The sequence below is a fragment of the Microcebus murinus genome, chromosome 12 (assembly GCF_040939455.1).
Source record: "Microcebus murinus isolate Inina chromosome 12, M.murinus_Inina_mat1.0, whole genome shotgun sequence".
In the NCBI taxonomy this organism is placed as follows: Eukaryota; Metazoa; Chordata; class Mammalia; order Primates; family Cheirogaleidae; genus Microcebus; species Microcebus murinus.
In genome coordinates, this window is record NC_134115.1 from 90,019,646 (window position 1) to 90,038,393 (window position 18,748).

Here is an 18,748-nt window from a genome sequence, read left to right on the forward strand (position 1 = left end):
CTGTAAAGGGCTAACATAAATATAAGGTGTTTCTGTGACTTTCACTGTATCCTTTCTCTGCCCTTTTCATATCTGCCTCAAAATAATCAAGATAATTTACCTTCTGTTTGTATCCCCAAACTAGTTTAGAAAAAAAAAAAACTTAATCTGCATTATCCTTCAGCAAGCCAAGCTGTGAGTGGAATGCATAAACCAAATAAAGACATCTCAGCAGCTGTGTGCTTAGGAAACAAAGTGGTTAAGAGCTGTCTCCTCCCCAACCTACAGAAAAATGGGGCCTAGAATCCTACCTGTCCTCTCATCTCCTCCTCTCAAAAACGTGGTGAATTAAAGTTACTTATTTAACTGAAAATGTTTTGTTAGTTTGTTCTCTTCTGATGGACCTTGCTGGACATCAGAAACACAACGGTGAACAGGCCAGCACAGCCGGGTGCCCTGCCCAGGCAATCATACTTGCAGTCCACTGTCAATCATGCCTTGATGTGGGCTGTATGGGAGGGGAGGCGGCCTGCAGAAGCACACAGAATGGCTACCTCACACCAACGTGGCGAGTTAGAAAAATTCTCCCAAGTATGTGACTATAAACAAATATGGAAAAATGAGAAAGTATCAACCAAGCAAAAGGGGGGATGGGGCCCATTTGAGCAGGGCAACAGTGTGGACAGCAACATGAGGCAGCACGCTGTGCATGGCACCTCAAGGTGACTAGGAGCCAGAGCTGCACCGTCACAAGCTACATCATGGACCTTGTCTTAATCCTGAGCCCAAGGAGTCATCAATACATTTTAAGCAGGAGAGTTATGTAATCAAACTTACACTTTGAAAGGTCACTCTGACTCTGTGGGGAAAAGACTAGAGGTGTAAGACAAGGAGGGAGGTTAGGAGACAGGTGAAATGTCCTGGCCACAGAAGATGGCCTGAAGTAGGGCGGGAGTATTCACTCATTCAGTTAGCACAAACACTTATTATCATCATCTGGGGAGTGAGAATAGAAGATGGGAGATGCAGTCACTGGGAAGTGTTCTCCAGACCATGCCAGGCTGCAGATAGTGACAATGTTCCTTAAGGACCAGAGCAAAGGGGTTGGTTAGGGGAGGCTTATGAGAAGCTGCTGCCATTTTGCAACTCAGGAAAATAAAGCAACTTCCCTGGAGACACCCTCAGCTAACCAAGAGCTTTGGAAATCTTTGAAAGCAATAATATGCCCATCACTACATGACTGAGAAGGACAACACTTCACTATTTGGAGGAAAAGCAACATACCCCACCAAACAGCGTGCTAGGAAATTACCACGTTCCGACTTTATGAGCTAAGGGCCCCAAGTACAATGTTTTGGCCAAGGATTCCTGCAAACTGTGAGCAGGATAATGTGGTTACGCTGTCTGAGCTACTGTGAAATGCATTAAAATCTCAATGTTTGAGTTCATCCAAGCAATTAAAATTAACACAGACGGCTCGGTTTTAGACTGGGAGAAACAAGGGATAGGAGAGTATTGGCCTCCCTAATCCTCTGTGTTTTTTTTGTTGTTGTTGTTGTTGTTTTTAACATTTTAAAGGCATTTAGAGCTGGTATTTTTGCTATCCAAACCAACCTTGAAGGTAATGTAGTTAAGCAGAAATGCTTCCACTGGCTCCAGTGAGTTAAGTGTTTGGGGGCAAAGCGGATGGGAGTTTGGGGTGATAAAAGGAAAACTAAGACCTACCGAGTGCCTGCTACACACTGGCCCTGGGTTAGGTGCATTCACCCCCTGGAAAAACAAATGTCTGCAAACCCATTTTGCAGGTGAACAGGGTGAAATCTGGAAAGGATCTATAGCATACAGAAACTATCATAGTGATTTTTAAAAGAAAATACTCTTCCACCTGTCACTAAACAAAAAACTCTTCAATGGTCACTTAATCATTTTCTGCTCACTAAGAAGTCAAGAATTCAGTCCATCATACAACTCGGATGATTCTAATTCTCATCACAAACACCATGGATGATGTAGTATTTGAATCAATGTGTTCAATTCTGGGAAACACACTGAATTATAAAACGTGATTTTAAATGGCAAGATAGATAAATCTCGCTATGACTAGATGACTGAACAAACTGATGGGGGAGGGGCAGTCAGGCAGTCAGAGAGAAGGCAGTGCACCCAGCTTGCCCTGGGGGAGGTGCTGAAGTTGGGGCACAAGGCCAATCTCACACATGGGCAAAATCATCCTTCAGGGATCCAAAGGAAACCAAAACATACCTCGTCCCAAATACAGGGAATAACAAATGTGCAGATCTTCTTACTACAGAGTACCAATCCATATCATAAAGAACACATGGAAAGTTCTCTTATGATAGAAACGGATCAACAGGGCCAGGTCTGAGGTTGATGGTACCCTAAAGCAGACTCAGTGATTGTTTTTTCCTCTGGACACAAATACAGTGTTCTCTTGGAATCAGTGAGAACCCCTCACAACAACCACATCCTTAAGCTGGAAGAGGATAAGGGCAAACTGGTGACAGGCCAAGGGCAAATAAACCAGAAAACTGTACATCACTAGCAATAAATTTGCATTTGCATTAAGCATGTGACAGAATTAAAATGCACCAAGCTATAAAAACTGGATGATATTTAAGATATTAGAATAATAAGACAAAATTTCCTTTATGGTCAGATACTGGTCTAGATAAGTTACATATGCCAATTAAGTCAAACAGCACTCTGTGAGTTATGTTCCTTTCTGAGAGTAAGGACTGGTAAGCTGAGGCATTTAAGGTCACTAATCTGCAGGGGGACGGGCGGGAAGACCAGCAGTATGGCCAGGAATTATTATTAAAACCAGGTGCTCCAGGCACTTTACTCCTCTGTTGACCAGGAAGGTAGAAACTTACTGTCTTCATTCACTGTGTCTAGAACAGTGCCTGAACATAGCAGGTGTTCAATAAATATGTATTAAATGGACACGCTGCATATTTCCTAGCAAAATGCATACTACCCCAAAACACAGTTTGGAAATGATTAAGATTGAGCATCTTACAACAAGTGCCACCATTTTCTAACATGTGAATGCAGGCACACACTCAAAACCTAGATTCTCCCCCTTCAAAATCTCACAAACACAGCAGCATCGAGAAAGCCAAGCCCAGAATGTTTAGTGGTGGCAAATACCGACAAGTGATCGATAATCAGAAAAGCCTGTTGACTGAAAATAACAAATGGTACACTGCAACTCTCCAATCCTAAAACTCATGCAAACAGGGGAAAGAGAAGAGCAACTGACAGCTCATGAACCCAATGGATGGCTAAGTCCAATTCCTGTTTAGAACAAAAAAAAGGAGGAGGTACCTATCATGACACAGCCATTCTTTGGTGCCCCCATGCCAATAGGGGGCTCCTGGACAGTACCTTTTTCTTTCATGAAACACCCAGCAAAAATGCCAGTTAGTTAAAATCCCAACTTATGGCACCCAGAGTTTAGAGCAAACCAGGATGTCTGACTCTCCAGAATCTGAGGAGCCTGCAGCTGCTTTACTCATGAAAGTCAAGGCAATCTCTCCAAGCCACGTCCATGCCGTGGCTGAGCCCCGCACAGCTGTCAATGGATCACACCTGTCCCCAATGATTCCCTTTGATATGTCATGTGGACAGATCACTGCTCTTGCTTTATTGACCGGGGTCACCCCACAGGAAAAGACAGTGTCTTAATGGGCCTCAAAAGCAGAAGAAACCTCTCTGCTTTTCTGGATATCCAGTTCACATTCCCTTTTATAGCTGCCAAATAGTGCTGGTCCCAGTGAAAGGGCTAGCGGCGTGGCCTTGGGACAAATCACTCTCTCAGATAAGGTGTGATGACCTACCTGCCCAGTGAGGTCCTCTTGAGACCTAACACTTAGTCGAAGGTACATACAGTCCATGGAGTTTGTTTGGAAAGACAATAGTGATGGCGCTTAATTACTATGTGCCTATTATGTATTCAATGCCAGTTATTCAAAGATGACTCTACAGTCCCCACACTGGAGCATGGGGACAGACCTGAAGAACAGCCAACCACAGCAGTGTGGTCAGTGTAGCTGCCCAGAGGCTATGGAGCAAAACCAGCTCAGCCATCACTGAAGAGACACTTTAGCAGTGCTGGAGAGAATGCACTCAAGAAGGTGCAAGAGGGAGACTGAGGCAGAAGGATTGCTTGAGCCCAGGAGTTTGAGGTTGCTGTGAGCTAGGCTGACGCCACAGCACTCACTCTAGCCTGGGCAACAAAGCGAGACTCTGTCTCAAAAAAAAAAAAAAAAAGAAGGTGCAAGGCATTCCAAGAAGAGGGATGGCGAGCAGCAGGGCAAAGTCAACTGCTCTAGGCTCCTTACAGCTGAACCAGAGGTGCCCAGCAGAGCGGCCACAAATGAGACTGGGGGAGATTTCACAAAGAGCCTCTAATTCACAGGGTTGAAACAAGTTTGGCAATGCAACAAAGGGAGGGGAAGACAAAAGTTCTTGACTTGCCACCATCAATAAGATGAGCAAACTGTGCCCAAGGTGAAGTGAGGGTCTTGGGGAGGTCCATTAGCTTTGTCATGTCAGCAAAGAAAAAGAGAAGCCAAGCCAAGGCCCCAGCAACAAGCTTCACCAAGCCTAAGAAGCTGCGGTGAGCTGGTGCCTCCCAAAATAAGTGACTGCAGCAAAGGGAATGCTGAGGGCAAACTCGGAAGCCAAAGAACAGCGCAGTGAGCAGGAGGCAGAACAGATGCCCCAGCTCCCTCCCTCACAAGGGGCAGAAATCCTGAGCCCAGATCAGAGCTTCCCTAAGATCAGCACACAGCAGTCAGAGAATTCAGGAGAAAGCCTCTTGGCACTCACTTTCATACCTCCTCCCTTTCAGGGCTCCTGCTAACAACCACCACAACAGAAATCCAAAAAATTTAACATGACACAAACAGAAGCAGATTCAGAAAGGAAAAACACAATCTAAGAAGGAAAAAGGAAGAGATTTAGAGGCTTCAATTGAACTCCATTCAAATACTGTTTTATTGCACACTTGGAAATAGCTAATGGCAATAATTACTATTTATTAAATGCCATTATGTGTCCTACCCGGAACTAGAAACTTCACGTATATACATTTTCCAATTAGACACTCAGAACAGCCCTGTGAGATCAGTATTATGCCCATTTTATAGTCCAGCAGGTTTTAGATAATTTGCCCAAAGCCTCAGTCCCAATACAGGACAAGGCTTCATGTTGTAGGGAAACAGACAAGTAAACAGGCAGAGTAGAATAAAAGTAGCAATAGGGGTAAACGGGAGCGAGGGTACCTAATGTGGGTACATCTCAGAAGACTTGCTTCCCAGAGGCAGCAACAACCGAGCTGAGACTTCAGAGTTTTCCACAGAAGGGAAGGACAGGGAAGGAAACATGTGCAAAGTCCCCAAGACAAAAAGATTATGGTCCCTTGGGGAAATGCAATTAATTCTGTGGGTTAGAATTGGCAAGAGGAAGAGCAGAGAAAGTGGGAAGAAAGGAAGCTGAACACTAAAGTATTCACGGACACAATGACAGGATGTCTGGGATTTGTTTTAACATCTGTACTCTGGTCCTCACCTCCTACTGAAAAAGCAAGCAAGATGGGTTCTTAACTGTTGAAGCTAGGTAAACAGAGGTTCATTATACAATTCTCTTACTTTTATGCATATTTGAAATTTTGCATAATAAAACGTTCTGGGTTTTTCCCCCCTAGGAAGAAAAGGAGGGGAGAGGGAAGGAAAAGGGAACTAGAGAAGCAAGCTGGTGCTAGACCACGGCAACAATGACAACGGGCCTACACCTGGAACAGGTGACATGCAGAGACTCACCCTGTGCAAAACACTCTCATGCTGTATTCATGTCATCCTCACAACTACCCTAAGAGACAAGACTATTCGTGCTATTTTAAAGATAAGGAAACTGAGGCTAGGTAATTTGGCCAAAGGTTTGCTCAGCTTCCTGAGCACTATTACTAGAATGCCTCCAACGGCAGCTAGGGAGCTGGAATTAATCCCAGGATCTGGAGGAAATCACCAAAGAGTGACAAAATCAGATCTCTTTATAAAGATCCCTTGAGAACTGCCTTCCCTTGAGTGGAAGATAGATTAGAAAGGGTAAACCATAGGCCGGAAACCAATAGAGAGCTGTAGCATCACCCCGAACAATAATGGTGGGGTGGCAGTCAACATGGAGAGGAAAGAGCTGAGAGGTTGTGAAGAGGTAGAATCAAAAGATGTTAGCCAGCCGATGTAAGGGACAGGCAGAAGCCACGGATGACACTCAGGGATCTGGACACGTGATTGGATAAGGCATCCCACCACAAGGAGCAGGTTTAGTGGCGGGGCAGGATTTTAGTTCTGGACTGCTTCAGTCTGAGAGGCCTGTGAGTTTTAAGTGCAGATGTCCAGTGGGCACTTCCATACATGGGTCTGGAACTCAGGGGAGAAAGCTGGGCTGGTGATGGAGTTAAGTGTCATCAAATGTGGCTGGCAAGTGAAGCTGCAGAACAAATGAGATGGCCCTGCAGTACAGGGGAATGAGGTACTAAAAATCTAGCAACCTTCTCCTAAGCCCAAACTGCCACAAAGAATAGAAGACAAGAAACGGGAGTGAAACAACATATTCTTTCCATATATGCAATGATGTGCTTCCTTCCCACCACCAATGTGCAACTTAGCATGAAGAAAAGGGACATGGGACAATTTCCTTTCTACTTAACATTCCTGGAAGAGGAAATGCCCTTTTTAGGCTATGGTTACAATCTCCAGAAGGCTCTGGACAAACCACACAAACCTAATCAGTCTAGAAAAGGCTAACAGAAGAGAGCCAGAAAGGGAACCGAGATGAGTACCCCCCAGACAGACTGGCTCCTAGGGGCCTGTGCATGCCCAGCACCCTCTGCAGCCTCCCCAGGGCAAGCCAGGGAAGCTTCCAAGGAGACTTCTGCTCTTTTATAGAAAAAGAATCACAAACCAGGGAATCGCAAACCAGATTCCAGGCAATAAAGTGACAATTTTCATAAACCACAACTAATAAGCAGAACATAAAGATGTGGAAGTGGGCCAAAGCCTTGGGATAGAAACCATTTAGAATTATAGAGGCATCACTTGATTTTCCTTAACATTTATTTACCCGTGGTCTGTTACCAGAAGCTAATGCTATCTGCAGAACCTCTGCAAGGTAATTTTCCACTGAAGTCCTCAAGGGCTGCTGTTCTACTCTGATACATTCTGAGATGCTCTGGAGCCAACACAAAGGCTATGTGTACTTAAGAAACATTACCAGACAGGAGAAGAAGAGGTGAAAATACTCCTCTCCATTCTTCAGATTATGCTTTCATATCCATAACCACAGGAACACATCAATAACTCCATTGAACCTTCCCGAGGCAGAGATGAAAGGGACTGGTGAGATCATTCAGTCCAACCCTTCATTCCACCAGTGAAGAAGCCAGAACCTAGGGGAGTAAAGCCACTGGTGGGAGGTCACACAGTTAGAATGGACAGCCAAGGCCAAAGACCACTCTCTAGAATGCTCTGCCCAGTGTTCTGTGGACTACACACTGCCTGATGAAAGCTTTGCCATAAATATTCAAATGAGTCAGAATAACACTGACTGCATGCTCACTACACACTGGGTCCCTCAGATGTGTTAAACTCATTAATCCTCACAACAACTCGACCCGGCAGAAGCTGCCACTACCCACATGTGACTGACTAGGAGGCTCAGGCACAGACAGGTTCTGCAATTTGCCCCAGAAAGCTGGTAAAACGGGGGTGGGATTCAAACCCAAGAGAGTGTGACCCCAGAGCCCAGGCTGGTAACAAGCACCCCATTTACAAATGGGATAGAATCCAAATGTTTATTTTTAAATTGGCCTTTGTCTTCAGACATTTTCCTAAAGAAACAAGCCTAAAAATCCCCTCTGGCTGGCCTACAGTATTTTTCCCACCATAAAGGCTACAAAACTGCTCTGAATTCCCAGCTCTGAGAATTCACCCTAGCTAGTACTTGAGAGAGAAGAATCTCGGTGTGCACAAATGTCTGCGCTAGGCAGAACATGCCCTTCTTACCACCATCTCCGAAGTCCTTCTGTGGCTTCTTCCCAGACCATCACCTGCCATTACTGCCGCAATTCCCACATCCCTCACCCAGCTCCCACTCCCTCACCTCCACGCCCAGGCTTTATGAGAAAAGAACCCCACACATGCACACTTATTCATACTAATGTGTGAATTGTTGATTTCAATGCTTAGGTTTCCTCAGGTAGAAAAGGAGCTGATTACCTAAAGGAATCTCTGATTTGAAGAACTTCAAGAGAATATACCAAAGTCAAGTGTGGGAGGCCTGCTGATGGAGAGGAAGTTACTGGAAGGGAGGCCAGAACTGCCTGGAGTCTGTCCTCATCATTGTTTAAAATTATATATATATATATATACACACACACATACACACACACACACACACACACATATAAGTACACCAGGCCCTAGAGCATTCTTACTCTGTGCCAGGCAAGTGCTTTATTTGTATCAACTCATTTAGTCCTCATATCTTCCTGAGGTGAGTACAATTATCATCCCCATTTTAGAGAATAGAAAACCGAGGCTCAGAGAGGTTAGCCTCACAGCTGTCAGGCAGCAGAGCTGGAATATGAACCAAGGTGGTTGAGCTCTGGAGCCTACACTCTTAACCACACTTAACCACATTGTCACTCCATAAATGAATACACATGCATGCACTGTTATCTATGCCTGGTAATTATAACTACCACTTATTTAGTATGTACTATATGTGAGTTACCCTATTTTACATGTATTAGCTCACTTAGTCTTCACTACAACTCTATGATACTTATACTAGTATTATTCCCATTTTACAGATGAGGAAACTGTTCAACATATAGTGTGAGTTCAGAGATGGATCAGAACTCAGGTGGTCTGACTCTAAAACTTATATCTAAGCCTTTATATGTCTGGTTATACCTTCCTCTATTTCTGAATTCTATAGTATCTAGAAACCCAGTAGGTTGATATTATTTCATTGTTTTCTCTTTGTGTTATACTTTGTTCTTTTCATAATGGCTCCCGTGGTACCCAGGCTGAGGATGTGGGAAGGGAGGAGGAGGGTATAGGGTTCAAGGCTAACAAGGGTAGTCTATACTATAGTCAAATCCACTAAGCTAGCAAGCTCATTTTGAGTGATGGGATACTATGAAGATTAGGTTTAGGTGAAAGAACACCTGTAAGAACAGTACTTAGTAACTTTGCTAATGCCAATAATAAGAATGATTCAAAATAGTGAGGCTGGGCGCGGTGGCTCACGCCTGTAATCCTAGCTCTTGGGAGGCCGAGGCGGGCGGATTGCTCAAGGTCAGGAGTTCAAAACCAGCCTGAGCAAGAGTGAGACCCCGTCTCTACTATAAATAGAAACAAATTAATTGGCCAACTGATATATATATAAAAAATTAGCCGGGCATGGTGGCGCATGCCTGTAGTCCCAGCTACTCGGGAGGCTGAGGCAGAAGGATCGCTCGAGCCCAGGAGTTTGAGGTTGCTGTGAGCTAGGCTGACGCCACGGCACTCACTCTAGCCTGGACAACAAAGCGAGACTCTGTCTCAAAAAAAAAAAAAAACCAAAATAGTGTTCAATCCTAAAATCATGATTAAGCTTTGGGAGTATTTAAGCGATTTTCTTTCCTATTATATTCTGAATGAATCTGTATTCCTTGAACATAAGTCAGATATAGAGAGAGAAGAATGAATCAGGGTGGGTCAGGTGGTGAGGAAAACACTGGGAATAGAAATTAGTTCTAGATCATTCACAACATGGGATTATCCCTAAGAGGCTGGTGGAGTTGATTCTCTTCTTCCCCTATAGTTTTCACATTGCTGCCTAAAACCTGACATCAAATGCAATTACTCAGGTTAGCTTGACTCAGTCAACTCCAAAAAACTTCTACCACATCTCATCCCCTCCTAAGCACTGGCTGTCAACTCAGCAAGTGATAATATGGATGAAGCTGCTAACCTCAGCCCTCAAAGAGCTTGTCATCAGTTCACCAACTGACCTCACCCTGGCCCTTCCAAGTTACCCTTTTGGAATCCAGCCCTGGACTCCATAAGATCTCTGAATTTCCTTTCATCTACAAACAACACAACTAGATTTCTCTGGAATGGCTGAAAATAGAAATGCCCTTATCACACTTCATCAAAAATACAAAAAAGAGAACCACAAAAGGGACTGTAAATTAAAAATTCAGCAGAAAAAGCTTTTATTCATTTACTCTTTCATTCAGTCAGTGAATCGCAACCGAATGCTTACTGTGCACCAGGCGCCTTGCTAGGTGCTGGGAACTCCCAGCAAGGAACAAGATGGATACGGCCTCTCTCCTCTGGGACTTTTAGTGCACCCTCAAAAGAGGAAAGACTGCCTAAAGGAGTTTTTGTGTTGCAATGTAAAACAATTCCAACCTTGTTCACTTCATGATGAGAAAACCAAAAGAGTATCTTTATAAGATAAATGTGAGAGATGAATACTACAATAACGTAAAGCCATTAAGTAACTAAATTCTGATAGAACAGTAGAACAGAGGAAATGTCTTTAGACTTTCCAATGGAATATTCTTTGAATAAAAAGTTGCTCTTTAATAAAAAATTAAGAATGTTTAAAAAAAGTAAAAAGCAGGCTAATGCCTCTAATCCCAGTACTTTGAGAGGCTGAGGCAGCAGGATCGCTTGAGGCCAGGAGTTCAAAACCAGCCTGGGCAACACTGCAAGATTTCATCTCTATAAAAAATGTTTTAAAAACTAGCCAGTCATGGTGGTGTGCACCTATAGTCCTGGCTACGATCTTTCGAGCCCAGGAGTTAGGAGGCTGCAGTGAGTAGCACCTCACTGCACCTCACCACTTCAGCCTGGGCAACAGAGCAAGACCCTGTCTCTAAATAAATAGATAAACAGATAGATAGATAGATAGATAGATAGATAGATAGATAGATAGATAGATAGATAGATAGATAGATAGATAGATAGATAGATAGAAAGCCTGGGCAACAGAGTGAGACTTTGACTGAAAAAAAAAGGTAGATAGAGTTTAGATAGATAAATAAATGGCAGTACTTTGCCCTGGGCCTATTTCCTGAGCCCAGTAGAAAGTGATACTTCTGGGATCTTTGCTGCTTCAGATATCACCAGGGAAAGGTTAAAGTTCTTAGTCTGCTTTTCTGGGCAAATACACAAGTAGCCTTCTGCCACAAAGAAATGAAAAAGTCAAACCCACCCAGTCTAACTCTCAGCATCTCTGAATATAATAAGTGATATCAAGTCTACATTGACTATTTTACAAGGACAGCATTGATGCCATTTATTTTTTGCCCTGGTCAAAAGAGCCTGTCATCCTCCTACAGAACAATTATCTATAGGTACATAATAGTTAAAAGCTCAATTCTTTCCTCAATTCAGCATGGGAAAAGTGCTGCTCATAGCAATTTGATATCATTCCATTAGATTAGATTAATTTTTAAATGTGTTAGTCTAACAATTATGCCAACTACCATGTAATTAATATTCCAACTGTCTTTACAAAAATTACAAAATCCCCTAGAGAAAATAATTAGTCATTGGGCATGAATGAGACTTTTCTAAAGCCAATAGCACATAAAACCAAAAGTTTATCTCATAAAGGGTGGTATCAAAGCCTTTACCTTCAATTCTTAGCCAATGGTATATAAAGCTGACATTAGCAAGTTACCCCAAACTTCACTTAGCATATTAATGCACTTACTGGTTTAAACTCTTTTGAGGGTAAAATGAAAGCTTTAGCAATTAAAAAGCTCCTTTCATTTGTAGGAGAGGCAAGATAAACATATAATTAATTGTTTGCTTCTTCTATGTCACCAGCTGGAAATTAGAATACTGGCTTATTTCTTGAGGCTACTTCTTGAGTTTATTAAAGAAATATACATAGGCATACTTATCCTTGTCTACCTCTTTTCTTTCAGTATTATACATATTCTTTTTTTTTTTTTTTTTTTTTTTTTTTGAAACAGAGTCTCACTTTGTTGCCCAGGCTAGAGTGAGTGCCGTGGCATCAGCCTAGCTCACAGCAACCTCAAACTCCTGGGCTCAAGCGATCCTGCTGCCTCAGCCTCCCGAGTAGCTGGGACTACAGGCATGCGCCACCATGCCCGGCTAATATTTTATATACATATCAGTTGGCCAATTAATTTCTTTCTATTTATAGTAGAGACGGGGTCTCGCTCTTGCTCAGGCTGGTTTTGAACTCCTGACCTTGAGCAATCCGCCCGCCTCGGCCTCCCAGAGAGCTAGGATTACAGGCGTGAGCCACCGCGCCCGGCCAATATACATATTCTTATAATCTACCTTAAATCCATTCTAGAATAAGGTAAGTCATAAATAACTAATAGTCACATAGAACATCATCTGCTATAACAGAAATAAAAAACATGTTTTCCCTACAGCTCTCTTTTGGATAATTGGCAGTGGCTGCCTAGGCCCAGAACAGAGAGTTGCAAGGATTCTGAGCCAATGCACACACAGCCTGAGCAAGAAAGAATGCAATGGGTGATTAGTGATGTCTGCCCTAGAAAGAATAATAGGTTAAGGACCTATGCACCATGCGTTTGTCATCTCTACCCTTTGATATAAACCATTAAAAATTATGAAAATCCATACAGATTCATGAATAAAATATAACAAATTGTTACTAGGATGCATGTAAATGGGAAAAAAAATGTTTCCTATATTTGAAAACCTTAAGCAAACTGGACTAAAGCATCAAGATTTAGAGGAAAGAACACTGAATTAAGTCAGGAAGCCCAAATTCTAGTCTAGCTAGGGAGCTATAAACAGGTATGTTCAATGGGCCTCAGTCTGTTGAGTAGTAAAATAAGGAGCTAAACTCTCTTAGCTGTTCACTTGTGCTGGTGGCACTAGAGAGTTAAAGAACATAGCTCCTACAGGAGCTTAACCTCACCAGGCCAGGGACATGGCTATAACCTCTGTATCTCTTCATATTGCTCATATAGGATTTATAATCTGTGGTAAATTTATACATATACTTTTAATATATAGCATCTCAAGGGAAAGAAATTCCATATACATATTTCTTTTCCTTCATTTAGCCTCTTTTCCACTTTGGGGCAAGGATGGAGATCAGGGGCAGGAACTTTTAATAATTGAACAACTAAATTCAATGAATCATTAAACTACCTTCATTCAAAAGTTAAGTGTCATCACTTCAGTGTAAGACAAGTCACTCAACCCCAGTCACTCGTGGTCTTAGGATCAGCCTAAATCTTCCCACCAATGAAAAGTCTTCATCACTATAGCCTATATAGTAGCCTATATAGCCACTATAGTCCTCATCACTATAATAGTTGTTCTATTTCTAGAACAACTTTACCCATGCAATACATTGGCATGGCTTCCCTGTCTAGACACCAAAAAGAATACTGGCTTATTTCTTGAGGCTACTTCTTGAGTTTATTAAAGAAATGTACATAGGCATACTTATCCTTGTCTAATTCTTTTCTTTCAGGATTATACATATTCTTTTTTTTTTTTTATTTTGGCATATTATGGGGGTACAGATTTTAAGGTTTCAATAAATGCCCATTTCCCCCCCTCCCTATACATATTCTTATAATCTACCTTAAATCTATTCTAGAGTAAGGTTAAGTCATAAATAACTAATAGTCACATAGAACATCATCTGCTATAACAGAAATAAAAAACATGTTTTCCCTACAGCTCTCTTTTGAATAATTGGCAGTGGCTGCCTAGAAACAATATCTTGATGGTTCTCAAAAAAGCAAGACTTTCCGCAGGGAGTCCAACCAGAAATTAAGTCACACCATGCACTACTGATCAGATTCTATCCAATCACCAGGTAAACTCAGGTTTAGAGGACCAAGAGTACCCCTGGGGAAACAAGGAAGCTTAAATAAGACAGCCTAAGAGGGCAGTGCTGTCTGCATAGGGCTAGGACAGTCTCCTGTCTGGCCTTGCAACTGTAACAGATACCTGTAATTTTTTTTATATCTTCCCTGCATCCCCTTTTTGGGAACAGCTTCTCTCCAACTCCAAGGAGTCCCCTTTCCTGTGTTTCAAGTGATCCAAACTGAGAATCGCATCCATGGACTCAATGAACTGTCACAGAGAGCACCCACCAGGCAGGGCCAGAATCCTTTTTCCAAGGCCTGACATGGACACTAGGTGAGAAGGACCAGGTATAAGGACTATGCACTCCTATATCTGCTGGGCCATCTTTTCTACCACTTGGAGAGCATCAGGTCAACAAATGAAACCAGACCTAGAGGGGGCAAGGGAGTGACAAACTTCAGCCACACCACCAGAACACCCTGAGCCTCATGAGCTCAGCCTCATTATAAGAAACCACCTGAACATTGTAGTTCCTTAAACCAGTGAAATCCCCCATGCTTTTTTTTCCCCCACTAAATCTAGACCAAATTGGGTTTCTTTCACTGGCAACCCAGAGTTTGGGAGAAAGGCTAAATGTACGCATTCAAGGTTCAAGTTCTTTCTTTAGTACCACATGATAAATCACCTTCTCTCTGAATTTCAGACTCATTTCTTTCAGTGTTCCACTTAAAACCAAAGAATACTAAAATAGCCGGGCGCGGTGGCTCACGCCTGTAATCCTAGCTCTCTGGGAGGCTGAGGCGGGCGGATTGCTCGAAGTCAGGAGTTCAAAACCAGCCTGAGCAAGAGCAAGACCCCGTCTCTACTATAAATAGAAAGAAACTAATTGGCCAACTAATATATATAGAAAAAATTAGCCGGGCATGGTGGCACATGCCTGTAGTCCCAGCTACTTGGGAGGCTGAGGCAGCAGGATTGCTTGAACCCAGGAGTTTGAGGTTGCTATGAGCTAGGCTGACGCCACGGCACTCACTCTAGCCTAGGCAACAAAGCGAGACTCTGTCTCAAAAAAAAAAAAAAAAAAAAAGAATACTAAAATACCACCCCCTGCCACAGAATTTAAAAAAAAAAAAAATTCTTCACACCAGAAAAACTGTCAAGGTCCATCTGTCATCCAAGACCTAGGAGAAAAGGCCACAGAAAAGAGGAAAACAACAATGGATAACTGGAGGGGGCATAGCCCTGTATACAGTTACATGACCAGTAATTGTATGAACAATTATCTCCAAGATAGCACAGTATAATGAAAAAAGTTTCCAAAATTGTCCCTAAAGTGTATTCTAGTTCCCTATCAACATTAAAAAAACAAAAAACAAACATATACAACACACAGCACCCAAACAAAAGGAACTCTTTGGTAAACAAACTGTTTCCAGACTTATGAGCCTAATTGTTCCTACTATTTTTAGACTACAGTTTAGTTTTCCTTTTACAGCTGCCCTAGAGTCTATGCCTTGGGCCTCTCTGCTGAAGGAAACCATCAATATCAAATTCTATGGAGGTTAATTCTATGGAGGTTAAGACCCTCACTTAGATGGGGTCTAATTAGAGAGCAATCTAACAAACAGTATTCTAGCAATACTCTTCCATCAGTAACAGGGGAAAAGATAATACAAGAACATAAACAATGTGAATGGCTGAACATTCAGACTACCAGTCCTTAACCTTCTGGGGCTTATGGACTTCTCTGAGAATCTGATGAAAGACAGGAAGCCTTCCCCAGACAAAAATGCACATACCACACATATTGCATATAATTTCAAGGGATTCATGAAAGTTGTTCTCTATACCCAGTCTCCAAGTTAAATACATCTGACTTAGAATTTTTTTAATTACCTGAGTATCATTAATAATGATACTCAGGTAATCTTTGGGGATTAATAATCCCCAAAGACTTCAAAGGACTAAAAAACAGCTTGTAGGAGAATTCTAAAATTTCCAACTCTAAAACCCCATGCTAAATCAACAACAAAAAAGAAATAAAACTTACCCTCCCTTTCTGCATTTATGGGACACTAGAAAACTTGGCTTTTCATAAATTAGCTCAATTTATGACATCTCCCTTACCTTATTTGACCATTTGTACGCTTGAAGAAGTTGACTATAGAGGGGAGTTTTGTCCTGCACAGGATCCAGGCTTAACAGCCCACTGTTATGGAGAGGATGGTTCTCAGATGGCTTGCCTACCAAATTGCTCAGACGCTCCAGCTCACTGAAAAGTAAATAGATAAAGCAAATAAACCTGAGTCCACTTAACCTCCATGGGGAAGCCAGCCACAATGGTCAAAGACTGCTCTTCAAACTATCCATCAGAAGTCCCTTAAGAAATACTCTTTGAAAGGTAAAAAAGATTAGGGACATTAAAACACACACACACACACACACACAAAATAAAATCTAAAGGGAAGCTTATCTTAATTTAAAACAGAGTTCCATGGTACCACTACAAAGGAGGAAAAAAGTTAAGGGCACCTACCATCAATAAGACTCCTTAAATCAGAATTTAACAACTCAAATCAGGTGGGGCGGGGGACCTTTCTTGAATTTTGAACTGTAGCGTAAAACTGCCTCTCACTAAGGGTTTTCAGACCCTCGTGCAGATCATTACATTTGGCAGTAAGGCAAGTACCTGAATAAATGATGATTATTTATCATTCACATAGGGATAGATTTGTACATGATGCTTCACAGATGGTAAAACTTAACAAAACAAAGAGATAAAATAAACAAATGGAATGGGAAGACACAACCGAGGGGGCTGTGTCAAACAAACACACTTCAGTCTAGCAGGAAAACCCTGGAGAAGCTTGGGAAAGTGAGCCAACAACAAAAACACATTCCAGGAGCACATTCTGAGGGGCCAGTCCTAAACTGCAACAAAAGACTCTCTAGGAACAGCTTCTCATGCCACATTCATTTTAGAATCTTCAGCTACCTCTTCTTAGCACTTCTGTACAAAGATTTAAGAAGGCAAAGGAGTAAAGATTCTTAAAGTTTCTAAAAATAGTGAAGGGTTATAACACGCTGAACATTACAAAGGGAAGCAAATTAAAGAAAGAATGGGAGCGAGGAAAGAACCACTAGTGCATTCCCTCACACAGGGAAAGTATTAACTGGTGCTTGGCGCTGTGCCAGAGAACAGCAAGTGGATGTGGGAGTTGAGGGGTGTGTGATTTATGGCAACTACTTGGGGGAAAACAAAAAGACACCCACGGTTTGGCCACCACCTCCTCCTCCATCCTACCTCCTCTTTCCATCTGGTTACTAAGGAGACCAAGTTAAAGAAAAGAAAACCAAATAAGTCCAGAATCATAGGATGACTAGCTCACCAAATGCCTTCCTTTGCTAAGGTCAGTTCTGAGAAGTAAAAGGCAAAAATCCTGAAATTCTAACATTACTGGGAAGGACTGACTCTCTTAGGTAGGGGAAGGAAAGTTCAGAACCTAAACAATCAAGAAGTGCCTACTATGTGCCTGGCGTTTTGCAAACATCCTCTCATTTACTTCTTACAACACAAAGTATAAGTAAAGAAGGCAAGGTCCCTTGTAAGAAAGAGAAGGAATTGTACAATCCTTCACCCTAAATGGCCACAAATTGAGAATGTGGGCTGGGGGGTTAAGCATAAGTGATTAAACTGGTTAAGAGAATAGAGATTAGGTCTCTACTGGGGAAGGAACTGAACAGGAGCAGTGAGAGCAGGAGTGCGGATACGGATGAGGTGGCTTTTGGAGAGGGTAGGGGGAGAGGGAAAAATAGATCAAGGCCTGTTTTGTCGTGTGTGTGGGTGGGTGGGAGTGGAACTGATGGAAGTCCAGGTTAAGGAGTGAGGAATTGTAACTAAACTGATCGGGTGCATTTATTTGGGTTTGAGGGAGCGCTGACAAGCTCCTGTTTGGACTACCAGCACATTCTGATCAGACACCATGGGGCACAGAGTGTTACAGGTGAGGAACCTGACAAGCTCAGAGGAGAAGTTGAAGTTCATGGGAAGAGCCTCCTCGTCAAGAATGGGACGACCACACAGCGGGTTCAGGACGGCAGGAGACCCCCAGGACCAGGAGGCCAAGAGAAGGGAGACGAGAAAGCGGGGATTGGGATGAGGTGTCCCTGAGAGGCAGACAGAGGCTTGGAGAGGACGGAAAGAGAACAGGGAGCAAGGAAATGGAGAACAGCTCCCGACTGGGAAGACTCCAGCGGGGTCTGGCAGGGTCGGAGCGGGGCCGGTCCCCGACCCCGGCCCCTTCAGCCGGTACCTACTTGAGGTCCCGGTTGACCGAATGCAAGTTGTCCTGGAAGTGCGCAATGAAGGCCTTCTCCCGGCCCTCCAGCGTCTCCTTGTTCCGCATGCCATCCTTCAGGCAGTCGAACACCCTGCTCACACTGGAGCGTAGCGCCTGGATGGCACTGATGGCCTGGGCAAAGGCCTCCAGGTTCACTCCGACACTTAGCACGTCCGCCATGTTGCAGCCGCCACAGCGAGCTCTCTACAGCCGGCTTCGTGACAAAAAGCCGCGCGCTATGATGACGTATGCCCCGAAGGCCTCTGGGAAATGTAGTGTGCGCGGGGCTGCCCCCGCTAGCTTGTGTGGGCAGGTCTGCGGAAGGGCTTCCATTACAATCATCCCATTGTTGCCAACAAGAGATGTTTGTTTATTCCTGTGGCATAAAAATCCGTGCTTCGGGATTGGAAAAACTCTTGGAAAGCATTTTCTGCATCTTGTTGGTTGTGGAAGCATTTTCCCTGCAAAAAAGTTGTCGAGAGGCTTGACGAAGTGGTAGTCAGTTGG

General features: G+C 43.1%; 1 protein-coding gene across 1 annotated transcript in view; it reads right to left on the bottom strand.

The window, feature by feature from the left end:
• Positions 1-18,489, bottom strand: part of MED27 (mediator complex subunit 27) — a 202,054-nt gene extending 183,565 nt beyond the window's left edge. The window contains exons 1-2 of the mRNA XM_012744084.2: positions 18,219-18,489; positions 16,029-16,173 (exon numbers count right to left, since the gene is read on the bottom strand). Of these exons, the coding sequence (XP_012599538.1) occupies positions 16,029-16,173; positions 18,219-18,421 (348 nt within the window). The 5' untranslated portion in view covers positions 18,422-18,489. The remainder of the gene's footprint in view (positions 1-16,028; positions 16,174-18,218) is intronic.
• Positions 18,490-18,748: the final 259 nt, after the last annotated feature.